Source organism: Nicotiana tabacum, chromosome 18 (genome assembly GCF_000715075.1).
Source record: "Nicotiana tabacum cultivar K326 chromosome 18, ASM71507v2, whole genome shotgun sequence".
Classification (NCBI taxonomy): Eukaryota; Viridiplantae; Streptophyta; class Magnoliopsida; order Solanales; family Solanaceae; genus Nicotiana; species Nicotiana tabacum.
The window spans coordinates 79,001,962-79,021,479 of record NC_134097.1 but is presented as its reverse complement, the minus strand read 5'-3'; the positions used below and the strand labels follow the sequence as shown (position 1 = coordinate 79,021,479).

The 19,518-nt window shown below is 38.8% G+C and overlaps 1 protein-coding gene across 1 annotated transcript; it reads left to right on the top strand.

Annotated features, from left to right (window-relative positions):
• The first annotated feature begins 10,359 nt into the window (after positions 1 to 10,359).
• LOC142172555 (uncharacterized) lies at positions 10,360 to 11,076 on the top strand. The gene has a single exon (XM_075236203.1). The coding sequence runs from the start codon at positions 10,360 to 10,362 to the stop codon at positions 11,074 to 11,076; it is 717 nt and encodes a 238-aa protein (XP_075092304.1).
• The last annotated feature ends 8,442 nt before the right edge of the window (positions 11,077 to 19,518 follow it).

Below are 19,518 nucleotides of genomic sequence, written 5' to 3'. Positions count from 1 at the left end.
GAAGATTTTAAGGCCATGAGGGTCAACCGACCAAAACTCTAAAGGATGAACAAAAGTGACCGTTTATGCAAAGTCAGCCTTCCGGCGTCCCTTTCGGGAACATTCGGCTATTCTTGCAAAAAACGACATCACCCGACTTTTTTATGTTGACAATTAAAATTTGACATTTTTGGCTATTTTTGCAAAAGGGGAAGTTGGACCCGATGAGGGTTGCGTACGTATCTCACATCCTGTGAGAATCAAACCGGCGTAGTTCGGGAAGATTAAGAATAAAAGAAATAAACTAAATTTATGTTTTTTCTGGATTTCGAATTTTCTTTTCTTTTTCACTTTTTTTTCAAAAGAAAGAAAGAGAATATTTATGGATTTTGATTTTTCTTCAGCATTCTTGCAAAGAAAGACTTCTAAAGAAGAAAGTTTTTTTTTTAATTTCGACTTTTATTGTTTTTTTTTTTGGAATTTCGATAGAAAAACTTCTAAAGAAAAAAAATATTTTTGCATTTATGGATTTTTATTCTGAAGTTAGGAAAGAAGTACTTCTAAAGAAAAGGAAAGTATTTTTGAATCTTGGATTTTTTTTCCCGTTTTCGAAAGAAGAATGAAAATATTTTTGTATTATTTTTTTTTGATTGTGAGAAGCAACTAAAAGAAAATATTTTTTGTATTTTTAAAAATTAGGGTCTCAAAGAAAAAAAAATTCTAAAGAAGGAAGTAAAAGAATTTTTTTTTTTGAATTTTTTTTTGGAAAATTGGGGGTCGGAATCGATGAGGTTTGCCTACGTATCTCACATCCGGTGAGAATCAGACCCGCGTAGTTCGCCCAACATAAACTAAACTTGTAAACAAGACTCCTTTCTTTTGTTTTTCAAAAAAATCAAACTAAAAAAGACAATTTTTTTTCATTTTTCAAAATTTCGGCAAAGTTTTGATGCTATTTGGACATTGGTTTTATTTTTCTAAAAATAAGTAGTTATCTCCCTATACTGCTATTTTTCTTTTTCTCTTTTTCACAATTTTTCAAAAATTCCCGATTTCAGAAGCCGGTCAACATGCAGATCTGAAGCAAATAAATGTGCAAAACAAACAGAATGCAGCAGGATGGTCTTTTTTCATTTCAGGTTGCCTGTCCTAGACGGACCCAACCCCTGTGTTGAGTCCCCTAAGTCAAATGCAACATGATGCAAATAAACGTTCCTACTAGGGATCCGGCATGAAGTCAAGTTATTCTAGATTCAACCTGGGTATATGTTCTAGACAGTGTACCCGAGCGGACAACTCGAGTTGAGGAAGGAGCTCCTTTCCGGGAACCAAAAGGCCAGCCGACTTAGAAACTTTCCGAGCCTCTTTTATTTCAGGGTATGACACTAACAGAATAGGGAGTCTCAACCAGTAAGCACATCCCCAGAGGTGAGAAGAGAAGGTTTCGGCACAGTTTTTATGTACAGTTCAAATAATATCAAAGCGGTAAAAAAGCATCATTTTGCACATTTAAGCTCAATCATACGATAAAGCCAAATACAACAATTATTCTAAGCTCGAATTTCTAACCCTGAACCAGTGGTTTTGGGTTTTTCTCCATCCCCAGCAGAGTCACCAGAGCTGTCACACCTCCTTTTTCGCCCGCGCCGCCTCAAAGGGGCGCGGAAGGGAGTTTTTTCCAATTAAAGGACAATCAAAATGAGATTTATTTATTTATTTATTTCAGAGTCGCCACTTGGGAGATTTATGGTGTCCCAAGTCACCAGTTTTAATCCCGAATCAAGGAAAAGAATGACTCTGTATTACAGTCCGCAAACCAAAAATCCGGATAAGGAATTCTGTTAACCCGGGAGAAGGTGTCAGGCATTCCCGAGTTCCGTGGTTCTACCACGGTCGCTCAACTGTCGTATTTAGCTTAATTATCTGATTTTATACAATTATGAACTTATGTGTAAACTTTAAACTCTTTATCGCTTTTATTATTATTATTATTTTAACAGAGAATTACAACATTGTGAAAAAACGTATCTCAAACTACGTCACATCAATGTACCCGTGGTTATCGACACATTTCGACTCTGTTGAGATTTGGATTTGGGTCACATAAATGTGCACCCGAGTTTAAGAAAGTAAATTGTTAAAGGTGCGCCTAAAGCGACTAGCGTATCATTATTTTGGGTAAGGCCGTGAAATTTGCTAAACGGCCCCATCCGAAGTCTAATTAATTATTAACCATTTGTTGAGGGCCCCGCAGCTTGCGTTTTATTTGGCGAGGCTCGTCTCATTTATTTTTAAAGGTCAATCCTAAAGTGCCTACATTTTTTCTATTAAATTTGTCTCTAAAAATGAAAGAGAAAAGGTCCTAATTTATTTACATGCTTACTAGTTGTTATAGTCGGGTTCCGAACGCAATTTGTTAAATCAGAATATAAACACAATATGGACAGCCCGTTGACCAACGTGGGCTCAGGTTCACCGCATGTAGTATTAAACGTGACTTGGGCCGTCTTATTCCAATATTGGGCCTAGTTAATTATTTCTACACATGTTCACAATTTTTGCACTTACAGAGATATAAGATGATAGTATCTAACTAAGCAAGTTACATGCAAGTTTTAGAAAGAGCAATTAATTGGAATGAAGTAACTTAAGGGTCTAGTTTTAATCCTAAATCCAAGCAATTGATTGTTGGAGCTGGATTGCCATGATATTAAAACAGTCTACTGGCCTGGTTTCATTTAACATGCATTTGAACCTATACTACCTAATAACCAAACTAAAACAACGGGATATTATTGACTACATGCTATAACATTGTCCAGTGATACAGAAATGGCAGAAATTTAACACTGCGGAACAGTAGTGTATAGAATGTCCTAAGTACAATCAGTAACAAAACTAAATCAAATTAAAATTTCAACTCTTTATTTGTATTCATGCTTCATGTTTCAGCTTACAGTAACCAGCGTATCAGTTGTGTACATGATATTGCCAATACAAGAAGAGGAAGGTCAGCAAAGTAGTATGTAACACAGCAACAACAACAATAACGAGCAACAACCAGCAAACGGGACACCCAGTGACAGATTTGAAAACCAACATGATTCCAACACACTCAATGAAACAATATCAACGCAAACCAATGCAGACCAGGAATAACAACTCAAGAAACCACTTAAAAAACTCAATTAAATGGTAACAAACTGATTCTGATTTTCAGTAGTAAAGAAGACCTCATTTTTTCAAAATGAATTCTCCCTCTGTATATCTAGTGTATCTAGAGTGTATATAGGGTGTATACTACTCTCTCTTTAGATTTCCAGAATGTTTTTTTTTCTGTTCCGAAAAATCTCCAATTCTCTTTTAATATTCAGAAAATCCCCTCCCCTAACTTGTGTCAAGCTCCTCTTTATTTATAGCCAAACTTTGAAGCACTTAAATTAAATCCCATCATCTTCTCCTCATCCCCCTTTTTAATCCCACTATTTAATTTTTTGTCCCCCATTATATTAAACAAATATATTAGTTCCCACTAACACATATCTTTTATTTATTTAATTGACTTATTCCCCAACTACCACATGTTTTGTCCCCCACTATATTAAACAATATATTAATTCCCACTACCACATGTCTTGTCCCCCACCATGTATTAAACAATTTATTAATTTAATATTATTAGTACTTAGTGGACAGAACACTCAAATTAATCATTTTTTTAAAAACTTAAAATCCCGAAAATGCCCCTGAAAATACTGCAATTTACCATTCTACCCCATCCCTTTCAATCTGTACCAAAACCATATCAGCTATAACCAATTCACCTAATCAACAATCCAATTAACAAACAAACTCTGAATAACAAACTCGCCCAAACAAACTCCTAATCGACAACGTTCATGAATTAAAAACAGAGTCAGATTCATATCCAAACTTAAATGGGAAAAACAAGTAGATTTAAATCACTAAACTCGATCATCAGTTGACCTCAAACTAAATCAAAGAACATCATTACCAAGATGAATGATTCATACTAAATCAAAAACTAAAGACCAACACATAAACACTCGACATTAAATCACTTGATGAAAAACTAACGAACTTCAAACAAAAAATGAACACGAATTAAATCCAACAACATTACAACAAAGATGAATGATTCAAACTAAATCACTCGACATTCGACATTAAATCACTTGATGAAAAACTAATGAACTTCAAACAAAAAATGAACACGAATTATCTCTAACACAAACAAAGACCTGGGTTCGAATTCGAACCAACCCATCGGAACACAAACACAATCATAGAAAGAAGAAAAGGAGCGGAAGATGAATTCGCTGAACGAAAACTAAAAGAAAAAAGAACGGAAACCTACTAGTTTGAAACCCGGGTTCGAATGGCAACCTCGACACGCCTGAACAAACATCACTGTGTTCAACCCATTTTCGTTTTTGATGCAGTGACGATCGAGTTCACTGGTTTGTGGTCGTTCATGGATGAAGCTGGGCGTTGGGTGGTCGAAGAACTGATGTAGTCGATGGTGGTCGTTCATGGCTAGAAGTAGCAGAAGTGATGGTGCTGCTATAGAGGTGAGAAGGGCAACCATGGGAGGGTTTGTTGGTGGTCAGTTGGAGGACAATGAAGAAGGAGATGAAGCGGGAAGGGTGGGGTGCTGGGGTTGTCGGCATGACAGTGGAGCTGGAGCAGCAGCGGCTTGGGGATGTTGCTGCTCGCTGCTGCTTGACGGAAATGGAGGTGGTCGTTTGAAGGAGCTGGTGGTCGACGGGATTTGAGCTAGTCGACGGGACGTGAAGCAAATGCAGAAGGGCAGCCATGGGAGCTTGGACGTTTGGTTTGCTGGAGGTCGACGAGGCAGCGACCATGACGAAGAAGAAGAAGTAGCAGTGATGGTGGTTGTGTGTGGCTGCGTCGCTGGTCCGTCGTGGTGAAGAAGATGAAACGGAAGGGATGGGGTGCAGCGAAGAAGACGATGCAAAGGGGGGAGGGTGGGGTTGTTCGGAGAAGATGATGCAGCAAAGGGGGCAGATGGTTTTTAGGTTTTTGGGGTTGGAAAATGAAAAAATGAAAATGAAAGAAGGGGGTTTTTGGTTGGGTTATGGGGTGTACCGGGTCGGGTTGACTCGGTAGGGGTTTGGTTAAGGGGTTATCTGGTTTGGGCTTGTAGTTTAGAATTGAAGAAAATGCCCAATCCGATTTTCTTCTTCTTTTATTGCTTCTTTTTTCTTCTTTTATTTTTTCTTAAACTAAAACTAAATTCTAAAAATCCTAAATTATCCTATAGAACTAAATTAATTTATAAAAGTGCTAATTAACTATTAATAACAATTAACACACAATTAAATAGCAATTACGATAAAATCACACAATTTGGACATTAAATGCTAAAAATGCAACGTACATTATTTTTTTATGGTTTTTTTGTTCTTGTAAAACAAACTTAATTTCTCCTAATTGTAGAATTAAATCCTAAATGCAAATGCGACATATTTTTATATTTTTTATTAATTTAACAAATAAACATGCACAGACAAATACAAATAATTATAAAAAAATACCACGAAAATTCTCAAAATTGCACACAAAGAAAAATTGTTTTATTTTGAATTTTTGGGAGTAATTCTCACATAGGGGAAAAATCACGTGCTTACAAGGATCGATGAAATTCTTGTCCGGATATTGTATCATGGAGGACAAAGTGGCTAGTGCATCTGCGAACTCATTCTGGATTCTCGGAACATGTTTGAATTCTATCTTTGTGAATCTTTTCACCAATTCATGTACGTGATACAGATATGGCAATATTTTGGTATTCTTGGTAGCCCACTCTCCTAGAACCTGATGTACCAGAAGATCTAAATCACCAATTACCAGCAACTCTTGTATATTCATGTCGATGGCTAAATTGAGCCCCATGATGAAAGCCTCATATTCTACCATATTATTGGTGCACGGAAACTTGAGCTTCGCATATATCGGATAATATTGACCTATTTCTGACACCAAAATTGCTCTTGCACCCACTCCTTAGAAATTTGTAGCTCCGGCGAAGAATATTCTCCAACCGTCGTAGGCTTTAGTAATATCTTCTCCTATAAACGACACTTCTTCATCGGGAAAATTATGTTTTCAATGGTTCGTATTCCCCTCCCATAGGATTTTCTGTGAGGTGATCTGCTAAAGCATGTCCCTTGATTTCCTTCTAAGTTACACAGATGATATCAAACTCACTCAACAATATCTGCCATTTTGCTAGTTTTCCTGTAGGCATTGGTTTCTGGAAAATGTATTTCAAAGGATCCATCCTTGATATGAGATATGTAGTATAGGCATAGAAGTAGTGCCTCAATTTCTATGCTATCTAGGTTAGAGCACAACAAGTGCGTTCTAACAGAGAATACCGTGCTTCGTAAGGTGTGAACTTTTTACTCAAGTAATATATGGCATGTTCGTTTCTTTCCGCCTCATCATGTTGTCCCAAAACACAACCGAAAGCTCTATCTAGTATGGACAAATAGAGTAGCAAAGGTCTACCAGGTTCCGGCGGGACCAAGATTGGTAGTGTGGATAGGTAATCCTTGATTCTGTCAAATGCTTTCTGACATTTTTCAGTCCATTTTGTTGCAGCATCTTTCCTCAACATTTTAAAAATTGTCTCACAGATCAAAGTCGATTGTGCTATGAATTGGCTGATGTAATTGAGATGCCCAAAGAAGCTCATCACATCTTTCTTGCTCTTGGAAGGTGGCAAATATTGTATGGCTTTGACTTTTGAAGGGTCCAATTCAATCCCCCGGCGACTGACGATGAAACCTAGAAATTTTCTAGCAGGGACGCGAAAGGCACACTTTGCAGGATTCAGTTTAAGATTGTATCTTCGAAGTCGATTAAAGAATTTCCTTAAATATGCTATATGATCTGTGATTCTTCTGGATTTGATGATGACATCATCCACATACACTTCTATTTCTTTGTGAATCATTTCATGGAAAATGGTTGCCATAGCTCTCATATAAGTGGCCCTGGCATTCTTCAGGACAAACGACATCATTTTATAATAATACTTCTGCCACGGGGTGATAAAGGCTGTTTTCTTGGCATCTTCCTCATCCATCCAGATCTGATAGTATCCCGCGAAGCAATCCACAAAGGATTGGAGTTCATGCTTGGCACAATTGTCAATCAGTATGTGTATATTGGGTAACTGGAAATCATCTTTGGGACTTGTTTTGTTTAAATCTCGATAGTCGACACATACTTTGACATTCCTATCCTTCTTCAGAACTAGCATGATTTTGGCCAACCAAGTAGGGTATTCAACCACTATAAGAACCTTAGCTTTGATATGCTTGGGTGACTTCCTCTTTGATTTTCAGACTTATATCAGGCTTGAACTTTCTGAGTTTCTGTTCTATAGGCGGACACAACGGATCAGTAGGTAGTTTATGAGCCACTATAGATGTGCTCAAACCAGTCATATCATCATAAGACCATGCGGAAATATCCTCATACTCCTTCAGGAAATGGATGTATTCTTCTTTTTCTGATGGTGACAAGTGGATACTTATGTGGGTTTCTTTGGCTATTTCAGAATCTTCCAAGTTGACTATCTCAGTTTCATCCAGGTTGGACTTAGGATTATTCTCAAAATTCTCAACTTCTCTGACAATTTCCTCAAGTATCACATCCTCTTCATCTATCTCTTCTGAGTCACTATCCTTATGTTGCGTTGTCTCATTGCATTGTAGAGAGAAAAATGTAAAAGATAATAATAAATACTAAAATAGCAATGCATTAAATAAACTTTGAGAACATTAAAACAAGTACGACCCGATAACTCGATCAATTATTTCAAAATAAAATGCGTCTAAACAAAATATTGAAAATGTCTTAAACGTTTAAAATTGGTTAAAAAAATAGATCATGCTAATTGCAAGGCTACCTAGGAACTCAACGGGCCAGGGATGGTGCAACAATCCAATTCTTGAGAACAACTCCTTTTTCCACGGTCTGGATTGTAAGGTCTTCTTCCTCCTCATCCTCCTCTTCAACTATTACATTGTTGTCCATGTATTCATCATCCAGAAATAGATTCCTTAGGCCAACTAAAGCCTTTTATCACGTCAGTATGTTGAAATGTCTGATGCAGATGCGGTATTGGCTGTTGAAGAGGGTAATACTCCAATTGTGACCCATCAAATGTTGAAACAAAGGTTGATTTCTCCAATTGTGGTCCTTTGAGACCCATCAAATGCTTTCACATTAATACTCCCTGCTCGTACCTCATGGAAATCCTTACACACTCTTTTCAAAGTGGTTAATGGATAGATGTTGAGACTTGAACCCCCGTCTATCAGGACTCTGGTGATGAATTTGTCTTCAAATTGTACTGTGATGTGCAATACCCTGTTATGACTCAACCCTTCTAGTGGCAACTCGTCTTCGTGAAAAGTGATCTTGTGGCTTTCCAGTACCTACCCTACCATGTTGGCCATCTCTCCACTGGTGATGTGTCACACCTCCTTTTTCTACCCCGAAAGGGATATAAGCGAGTTTTTTCCAATTTAAGTGACAATCGAAACGAGATTATTTATTCAAATTCAGAGTCGCCACTTAGGATAATTTATGGTGTCCCAAGTCACCAGTTTAAAATCCCGAATTGAGGAAAGTTTGACTCTTATTTATGGTCTGCAAACACAGAAATCCGGGTAAGGAATTCTGTTAACCTGGGAGAAGGTGTTAGGCATTCCCGGGTTCCGTGGTTTCAGCACGGTCGCTTTGATCATTTTTGGCTTAATCAAATTGTCTAATTACACATTTTTAGAACCTATATGTATTTGCCTCTTTTAATTAAGAAATTATCTTAAAACAGGTCATGCACACGTGTACCCATTTGTTTGGCACGTCAAGAATCATGTCACGCGAATGTGTCCACAATTAATAGTGCTTTTATTATTATTAAGAAAGTTTAGTAAAAGTTGCACGAACGCATACTCTGATTTTTGTTTTAAAATTGTAATTATGTCACTCGAACGTGTACGCAATTACGATGGTATATTGAACGTGCTTAAAGCAAGCTATGGATATTGATCTTTAGAAACCGTAATCATGTGACGCGAATGTGTACATAATCACGATAATAAATTCAAAATGTGCCTAAAAATTCACCTACCCAAATGTAGTCAACCTAAACATGCTCCTAGCGTTAATATTGCAAAATTAAAATGAAAGCAAGAAAAGTTTTCTAAGCCTAATAGAGTAAAATTCAAGATCATTGATGCTATGGCCGAACACGAGTTGATGTGTTTTCTTGATGCTTACTCCGGGTATAATAAAATCAAGATGAACCTGAAGGATCAGGAAAAAACTTCTTTCATAACAAACTTTGGCACATATTGCTATAATGTGATGCCTTTTAGGCTTAAGAACGTGGAGCCACTTATCAGAGGCTCGTTAATAAAATGTTTGAAAATCAGATAAGCAAGACAATGGAGGTATACATTGATGACATGTTAGTCAAGTCTTTGAATGTATAAGATAATTTGAAACACCTCCAAGAAACCTTTGATATCTTGAGGAAGCATAACATGAAGCTCAACCTAGTAAAATGTGCGTTCGAGGTTGGTTTCAAAAAATTCTTAGGGTTCCTGGTCTCGCAAAGAGGGATCGAGTTAAATCCCAACAAAATCAAATCTATCGAGGACATTCTGGACCAATTAAAAAATATAAAGGAGGTACAGAGGCTGACCTGAAGATTTGCGACTCTAAGTAGATTCATCTTGAGATCTTCTCAAAAGTGTCATCACTTATTTTCACTTATGAATAAGAAGAACAATTCGAATGGACTCTGAAATGCCTACAGGCCTTGAGAGACCTAAAAAAGGTACCTATCAAGCCCCCCCGTTATTGTCAAACTCGGGGGAAGGCGAGTAGTTGATAATATATCTAGCGGTCGCGAAAGTAGCGATAAGAACCATTTTAGTTCGAGAGGAAGAAGGTACGCAATTTTATATTGATTATGTTAGTAAAATATTATCGGGGGAGGAAACTCGCTATCCGCACCTCAAAAGGCTAGCCTTAGCTCTCGTAGTCACCTTTCGAAAGCTCAGGCCTTATTTTCAATGTCACCCAATAGCCGTTGTGACACTTTTTTCCTTAAGGAATGTCCTTCACAAGCCTGAGCTGTTAGTCCATTTGGCTAAATGGGCAGTCAAAATTAGTGAGTTCGACATTGAGTACAAGCCCAAGACTGCGATCAAGTCACAAGTTTTGGCCGACTTCAGTCCCGGATTAATGCCCTTGGCTTCTACGGAAGCAATGCTAGTGTCGGAAACAAAATCATGAGTTTGGACCTTGTTTATGGATGGAGCTTCCAATGTAAAAGGGTCCACTCTCGGGGTAGTTCTAGTCATACCCTCAGGAGAAATCCCAAGGCAGGCTATTAATATTGTTCCATTAACTAACAATAAAGCTGAGTATGAGGCATTGGTTGCAAGACTTGGATTGGCTCGGGGACTTGGCTCTGAGATCATCAAGATCAAATGTGATTCCCAACTGGTAGTAAACCAAGTGTACAGGATTTTTGACATAAAGGAAGAACGCATGCAACAGTATGTGAACAAGGTTCAAGAATTGCTTGCACGATTTAGGGAATGGTCGATCATACACATTTCAAGAGTAGATAACGTGGAAGCAGATGCATTGGCTAATTGGGGATCATCATCTGGCTCTAATACTGTTGTTCAACTTCTACACTTAGTATTGGATGTGGATGGTTACTACGAAGTTAATTCAACCAACCTAGTCTGGGATTGGAGAAATGAGTTCGCAGAATATCTTAGGCATGAAAAATTACCTGAAGACCCGAAGGCATCCCGGTCACTACGAATTAACGCGACTCGTTATTGCCTCGCAGTTATACAATTATATAGAAGGTCTTACCAAGGTCCGCTAGCCCAATTTCTTGGAGCCTCGGAGGCGGACTACGTGATGAGAGAACTCCACGAAGGAATTTGTGGGAACCATTCCGATGCGGATTCATTAGTTCTAAAGCTAGTCAGAGAATGTTACTATTGACCACCGAAGGAGCAGGACGCAAAGGCATTCATTCAGAAGTGCGACAAATGTCAATGCCATTCACAATTGGTGCACCAACAAGAAGAACGCTTGCATTTGGTATTGTCCCCATGGCCATTAATGAAATAGGGAATGGACATAGTCAGTCCTCTACCACCGGGCCCCAGAAAGGTAAGATTTCTTTTAGTTTTAACTGACTACTTCACTAAATGGGTTGAAGCATGTCCTTACCAAAAGATCGGTGAGCGCAACGTTTTTGACATCATATGGGACAACATAATCTACTGATTCGGAATATATCAAAGGAGATTGCCGGTGACTACGGATCGCAGTTCATAGGCACAAAAGTTACAAAAGTTTTGGAATATTTGAAAATAAAGAGGATTGTATCCTCACCGTACCATCCAAGTGCTAATGGACAGGTGGAATCAACCAATAAGGTGATTATCCAAAACCTTAAAAATAAGTTAGAAACTACTAAAGTAAAATGACCCGAAGACCTACCAGGTGTGCTATGGGCATACCGGAAAAGGGCGAATCTAGCACGGGAGAAACACCTTTATCTCTCGTATATGTCGCAGAGTCTCTAATACTGGTGGAAGTAGGGGAACTAACTTTAAAGTTTTTCCGAACAAACAAAGAAGCAAATTGTCACGACCCAAAAACTGACCAGGTTGTGATGGCACCTATCATGAAACTAGGCCAGATGACACAACTCCCGAATCTACCATCCTTCAATAAAAGTTATTTTTAACCATTTATTAATCAATAATCTCATGATGTAAGTTTAAATGAACAGTGCAGAATAAATATACAAGCCCGGCATCGGGGTGTCACTAGTCATGAGCATCTACTACAATTGTCTAACCACATAAAGACCAACATGGCTGGGAAAATCACAAGAATACATTAAGAAAGAATAAGGAGGGAGAAAAGTAGGGCTACGATCGCCAGGCAGCTACCTTGCTAACTCCGATGAACCTGCCACCGAGCTTAGAAATACCTGAATCTGCACACAAGGTGTAGGGAGTAATATGAGTATGCCAACTCAGTAAGTAATAAAAGTAAATGAAGACTGAGCAGTAAGAAATTACATAAACCACGTCATAGCACCACAGTGGTTACACTATGTTCCCAAAACAGGATACCATTCAAATTATTTCGTTAAATTTCCAACTTCAGTAAAATCCTTTAGAAAATATCTTTCTAACCTTTTAAATAGAGGTTTAATGATATATATATATAGTAAAATTAATGAAAATCATAATCGTCCCCTCGGGCAAAACATAGTTCGTATACAGCCCTTCAGTAAACAGAAATTCATAACCATTTCATAACTTAAAAATCTGGGAGGAAGTAACAAAGCCAAATCAGTTACTAAATTCCGAACACCTCGTAAAAACTTCAGTTTAAATGAAAGTTGTTTAAAGCATTTGTTCAACATTTTCAATAGAGGCTCGGTCTAAAGATGAGTGAAAGCAGTAATTTAATCAACATATTTAACAGAAACTCACTTTAAGGAGGAGTGAAAAACAATAAGTTCATAAACAGGCCCATCAGGTAAAGCATCACTCGTATATGTGTATATATATAGCCCCTCAGGCAAGCCACTCAGTCACTCATGACTCAACTCTCAGCAATCAGCGCTCACACTCAGCACTTACGCTCAATAGGTACCTTATCATAATCATTGCGGCGTGCAACCCGATCCATATATATAGTTGACTGCGCTCACTAGGGGTGTGCAGACTCCGGAGGGGCTCCTACAGCCCAAGGGCTATATCGCTGCAGCGTGCAGCCCGATATATATATATATTGTTGCGGCGTGCAACCCGATCCATAAATATATAATCCTCACAACCAGGCCCTCTGCCTCTATCAGTCATTAACCTCACAATCAGGCCTTCGGTCTCTCTCAGCCATCAACCTCACAAGCCACTCAGACTATCAGTAAAATAGGGCGTTCAACTCCAACATCATTTATAGTATCAAAATTGAGTAAATAAGGTTGAGTTATGAAATCAATAAAACACAACATGACTGAGTACAATTATTAAGTCAAAACAGTGAGGAAAAGTAGTAAAAGCCCCATAAGGGTCCAAAACATTGGTACGAGGCCCAAACATGACATTCAGCCTAAAACATAGCAATACTTTTCAAAACACAATGATATCAAATAGTTTTAAATCAAATACATGACTTAACAGTCATACTGGACGGACCAAGTCACAATCCCCAACGGTGCACAACTCCACGCTCATCATCTAGTGTGTGCGTCACCTCACAGTAGCACAACGATATGAAATCTGGGGTTTCATACCATCAAGACAACATTTACAATCATTACTTACCTCAAACCAGATGAAATACTACTCCACGATGCCTTTGACTCTCGCCTAGGCCTCAACTCGCGTCGAATCTACCCAAAATCAGAATCATAACATTAGAATATGCTAAGGGAACAAAGCCCACTCGAAAATATCCAATTAATACCAAAAATCCCGAAATTGGCCAAACCTGGGCCCACATCTCGGAATTTGATAAAAATCACACCAATAGAATCCTTACACTCTCATGAGTTTGTACATACCAAGAACATCAAAATCGGACCTCAAATGGCCCCTCAAATCTCCAATTTATACTCTCCAATTTTAAGCCCTAATTCCCCAATTTTAGGCTTTAAATTCTACAAATTTCATTTTTAAACAAATAAGAATCAACATAGGATCGAGTATTGAGTTCAAAAATCTTACCTCTAAGTGTTCCCCTTTGATTCCCTCTTCAATCCTTCTCAAAAAGCTCCAAAATCCCTCAAAAGTGGTGCAAGATAGACCAAAAATCGCGAACATGGCTATTTAAACATTCTGCCAAGGCCAAAAATTCCTTCTTCGCGAACACGGTCAATGCCTCGTGTTCGCGAAGCACAAATTATTCACAATTCAAATTTCCTCTTACGCGAATGCTAACACTACCCTCGCGAACGCGATGCCTTATTCAGCTTAGCCTACGCGAACGCGTTTCTTCAGTCTCAAACGCGATGCTTCAAGGCCTGGTGCCCAAGTCTTCTTCACCCTTCTACGCGAACGCGAACCATGCCACACGTTTGCGATGCACAATCAGACACAACCTTCGCGAATGCGGGACTAACATCGCGAACGCGAAGGGTAACTGACCTGCCTCACTCAACATCTCTTCACGAACGCGAAGAGCAAAACTCTACAATACTGAACTGAAGAAATCTGCAACTTTCAAAACAAGAATTTGATCGATTTAACCACCCGAAACTCACCCGAGGCCATCAAGACCTCAAACGAACATGCCAAAATATCCCATATCATCATTCAAACTTATTCCAACCTTCGGAATGCTCAAAACAACATCAAAACACCAAAATCACATCGGATTCAAGCCTAAGAATTCCAAGAACTTCCAAATCCCGCTTTCGATCAAAAAGTCTATCAAACCTCATCCGAATGACTTGAAACTTTGCACACACGTCACAACTGACACAACGGACCTACTTCATTTTCCGTAATTCCATTCTGACCCCTATATCAAAATCTAGCCTATCAACTAGAAAACGCCAAAATCCTAATTTCGCCAATTCAAGACAAAAACCTTCCACGGACCTCCAAAATAAATTTCATTCATGATCCTAAGTCCCAAATCACCTAAAGGGGCTAACCAAATCATAAAAATTCCAATTTGAGATCATATACCAACAAGTCAAAACTTGGTCAAACCTTTCTAATTTTAAGCTTCAAACTGAGAACTGTTCTTCCAAATTCATTCTGATTACCCTGAAAACCAAAACCGACGATTTGCATAAATGATAATACATCACACGGGGATAGTCATGCCTGACAACTAGCGAGCGAAGTGCAAAAGCTCAAAACAACTGGTCGGGTCGTTACACAAGTAATGAAGCGTTGTTGTTGGACTTGCTAGATGAACATAGGGACTTGGCGTATGTGAGGATGGCGACTCAAAAGAAAAGGATAGAAAGATATTATAATCGGAGGGCCAATCAATGCTACTTCAAAGTAGGAGACTTTATTTTGAGAAAGGTGACTCAGAGCACTCGGGAAGTCAATGCCGAGAAGATGTGTTCAACATGGGAAGGCCCTTACCAAGTATCAACTGTTACCGGTAAAGGATCATACGAGTTGGAGAATCAAGATGCAGTCAAGTTGCCCAGCAATTGGAACGTGACTCACCTCAAAAGATATTATTGCTGATGGATGCTACAAGTACTAAAAGTATGTGTTGCATTCTTTTTTCCTTCGATCAGTTTTTTCCCAATCGGGTTTTTATGGAAAGTTTTTTAACAAGGCAGAAATGGAAATCATACTACGTAGGAAGCATCATCGGAAAAAGGAAAAGACCTTTAAGTATTAGGGCATAAAAATTTTCATGTCGTTGACAAATGGCTATATGGATGGTTAAATAATCTTTGGTTCAGTGGCAAGCTTTGGCTTCCATCACTAAAAAAAGGATTATTTAACCATTCACAAGTTGTTTCCACCGATTAAGCAAGACTTCCAGTGTTCGAACACATGCTTCGTATTCGAACAGTATGGGGAATAATATCTAATATAGCACCAGGAGTGCCACGAAAGCCGGGGCTGCGAGAACCAGGATCAATGCCTCATTAGGGTCAGGGACTGCATGACCAACTCCGTAGAAATAAGTTGTACAAATTAGCCATATGTATTGGTAGTTTTTACTATAGCAAATGAATGTTTATATATTTTTAAAGATAAAGGGAATAAAATAAAGTCCTTTTATTTTTATCTTATTTCTTATCCAATTGTTGAGTTAATTTTGTCGTTTGAAAGATAACAAATACTTCAAATGCTTGTGTCGGAATGAGCAGGAGATGTCCTCTTCAAGAGCACTGTAAACATAAGAGGACCCTCTATTATGAAACCCTTATAGTAAAGGGTTGATTTTGGAAGACTTTATGCCCGGAATCAAAAGCTATCGGATGAAAATATACCCAAAGATTTAACAAAGTCAATGCAAAAGGAATATAATTTGCACAACACTTACGCAAAAAACTCTTTATTTATCTAAGTGCCAAAGTAGGTGAAAAGTTTGGAATATTACAAAGTACACAAATAAAAAATAAGAAAAAAGAGAATAAAGAAACTATGCATCGTTGTCGCTGAAGTCTGAATGGAGAGAGGGATCCGCATTTCCCTCGGTGGTGGAAGGCGGATCAACTGCCGGTTCTCGACCGTCATCTTCTTCTTCTTCAATAACCCCTTTGATCCCCGAATATTTAGAACCAATACTCGAGGAGTCAGGTGCAGCGGGCTGAGCGGGAAGGCGTTCACGAGCAAACAACTCCAGTTCTTGGGTTTGGGGCAATACAATCATCTATAATAGCGATGCCCACTTTGGCCTCTTCCAAGGTTGTGATCCTCGTTTGATATATAGCATACGTCTTCTAAAAAACGAGGGAATCCTCTTGGTCTTGGAGCTTTTCTTGAAGACTATCAATTTCGGTCTAAAGCTTGTCAATTTTGGATCTCAAGGCACTAAGGCGAGAATCAAACTCAACATTTGTAGTTGAGTGAATTCGGTTCTGATCCATGGCCCTATTGAGCCTCTCCTCCATCTTGGCCCTCTTCTCCTCGGCAACATTGGCCTCCTCAGTGTTGGAGCATAAGGCTACCTTCAAATTATTTATTTGCTCCTCGAAGGCAGACTTGCACTCAGCAATAGCAAGTATAGCATCATGGAGCTCAGCCCACTTAGCCTTAGCCTCTTGAAGTTGTTCATGTAATTGAGTGGCTTCTTGCATTTGGAGCATTTTTTATTGTTCTCTTTGTTTCACTGGGCCTCAAGCTCGCCCATATTAGTAGCTTTTGCCTCCAACACTAGGAGGCACGTACCAAGTTGGCTCCTTTCGGCCAACAGTTGATCATGCTCGGAAGCTAGTCCTTGCTTGTCAAGGATCAATCCCTGTAGAAATTTGGAAGCAAGAACGTTGGCTTGTAAAAAAGAAAGTCAAAGTTGGTATTTCTATTATAGTATGTATGTATACGGTTAAAACCGGTCCCACCCAATTTTACTGACTAACCAAGACCAGGGGGTGGGTCGAGGATCGGCCCCATATCATATCAAACAAAGACACACGGTTATGGTACCAAGTTTGGGATTCGAAGTACTTGTCGAGATCGAGACCAGTAATGATCGAGATCGAATAGGATATACATCGAACAAGACTGAAGATATCATAATAACAGAAAGGCAAGATATCCGTGACTGGTCGAGGATCATGGCAGAAATTTCGGAATAGATCAAATCTAGGACGATTGTTTAGCTAATCATGGGATTTCCTTCTATAATTAAAATTATACCGTAAATAGTATTTCTCTACTATATAAAGGGGGTCTTAACCATTTGTAATCATATGACATTCATGCATAACAAGGCAATATATTATATTTTCCCTCGCAAGCTCTGTTGTTCAAGTTCATACTTTTTGATAAGAACACCCAGTTGGATTGAGGGCAGTCTAGCTCGAGGGCCATAGTTGTTCATCATATTGGTTTGCTTTGTTTTACTGTTAATTCTTAGCATTAATTCTTATATTTATCAATTTGTGCCAAGTAAAATCACATATCATTAAAATCACTTATATGTTTAATTGTTATCCGATTTTAAGGGTAAACAAGGTAATTGGAAAAGAAGTTATAAAAACAAGCACAGTACCTGTTCTACACTGTGCATAGCATTCTTTAACAAACACTCTCGCGAAAGGGAGCACATTTTCTTCCAATATTTCTTTGAAGCCGAAAGCTGCAGATAGTTTGCAAGCTCCACTGGCATGGACAAAAGATGGCACTCCTTCGAGACCGAAATAGTAGCACTTCTCCTTCCTCGAGGACCTGGGAAGGAGATCAATAATTGAGCCCCAAATTCCCGTGGTCGGGAGACCGAGGAGGTAAAGAACTCATTTCTCGATCATTTGTTGTCGGTGGCCTTCTGACCGAGGAGGTAAAGCACCGCTTTGCAGCACCCTTCTGGCCTCTTCGGGGTCAGCTAAAACATCAATCTCGGGACAGGTGATAGAGCCTTGTGGAAGTACTGAAGCAAGAAAATAGCAGAGTTAGCAACCTTTTCATGAAGTTACATACATTCTTATAAAGATAATAAAAAGAATAAGGACTATGTTTACCATGATTCTTGGCTTTCCACCCATATTTGAGAGTCGTTTCATTCCACAGGCAGAATTCCGGTGTTGTGATTTCCAGAATTTTTTGAACCTACTAGTCTAAGTATTGAACCTGTGGTGGTTCCTACCAGGTAGCTGGAACAAAAGAAATAAAAAGATCAGCAACAATGGAAAATGATCTATGCACAAAGGAAGGAAATAAATTGAAAACATACAAAAGTGATTCCACGATTCAGGAAACGATGGAACTATGGTCTGGATGATGTCCCTGGTAGCAATGATGATGAATTTTTCCATACACCCACGATTATTATCATCGTCTGTGCTGGTGAGAAGAGCGTGGTTGCCACGTTTGTTGAAGTTTATTACTCCCCCATAGAGAATTTTGGGAGAGTAAAGATTCATCATGTGTGTAAGGATTAGGGTCTTTTAGGTCTCTGTGCATAGCTGGTGGAAGCAAGCCACCATTTTCCAAATAGATGAGCCTACTTGCACTAAGCAAAATCGGTACCGGTGGCAAAGCTCCAAAATTAAGGGGTCGAGTCCTTCATTCGACCTCAGGGAGAATGGGCCCAAGATAAAGGGATACGTGTAGATATACCAAAATCCTCCTTAGTGAAGGTAACCCGCTCTATCATATCCGGTGCAAAGATTTCAAGATAGGGGCAATTGCGATCCTCCTTTACTGTAGGTATACTAGAAAAATGAATGGAGGAGGAATACCTACTAAGAGCCCAAGTCCGTAAAAATACAGAAGTGGCCTTATCTTGGAAGTCATTAGCAGTATTAAGATGTTTTTCTATGATGGTGCTTACAGTAGGAGGTTCAGAATCGACATCATCTCTTTTGTCCTTGTTCTTCTTTGGGCCTCAATTGAAGATAAGATCAGAGTTTCCCAAAAAGATGGTGAAAGAATCCATGGTGATAAAGATCCATTACAACTTTTTCTAAGAGAGTTGAAGAAGATGGAAAATTTTCTAAGCAAGATGCAAAGAGGAAGAAAGACTTATGAAAATTTTGGAAATAAACAAGTAAAAATAATGAGTAGAAAAGAAGTTATAGACATCAAAAATCATTGTAGTAATTATCTAGAGAACTGGGTTATGACAAGTTGGTATCAGAATAATATTTGCTGAATCGTGGGGCAACATGTGTTCGAGACATTAAATGCTAGAAGACGTGCGTCCTTTCAAGCGTTAGAGACTGTTCAGGTACTTTTCTGCCAAGAAGGAAATCTTCACCAACTTCCTGGTAAC

Excerpts from the sequence above, each read along its gene's own strand:
- LOC142172555 (XM_075236203.1), top strand. The coding sequence starts at position 10,360 with ATGGATGGAGCTTCCAATGTAAAAGGGTCCACTCTCGGGGTAGTTCTA.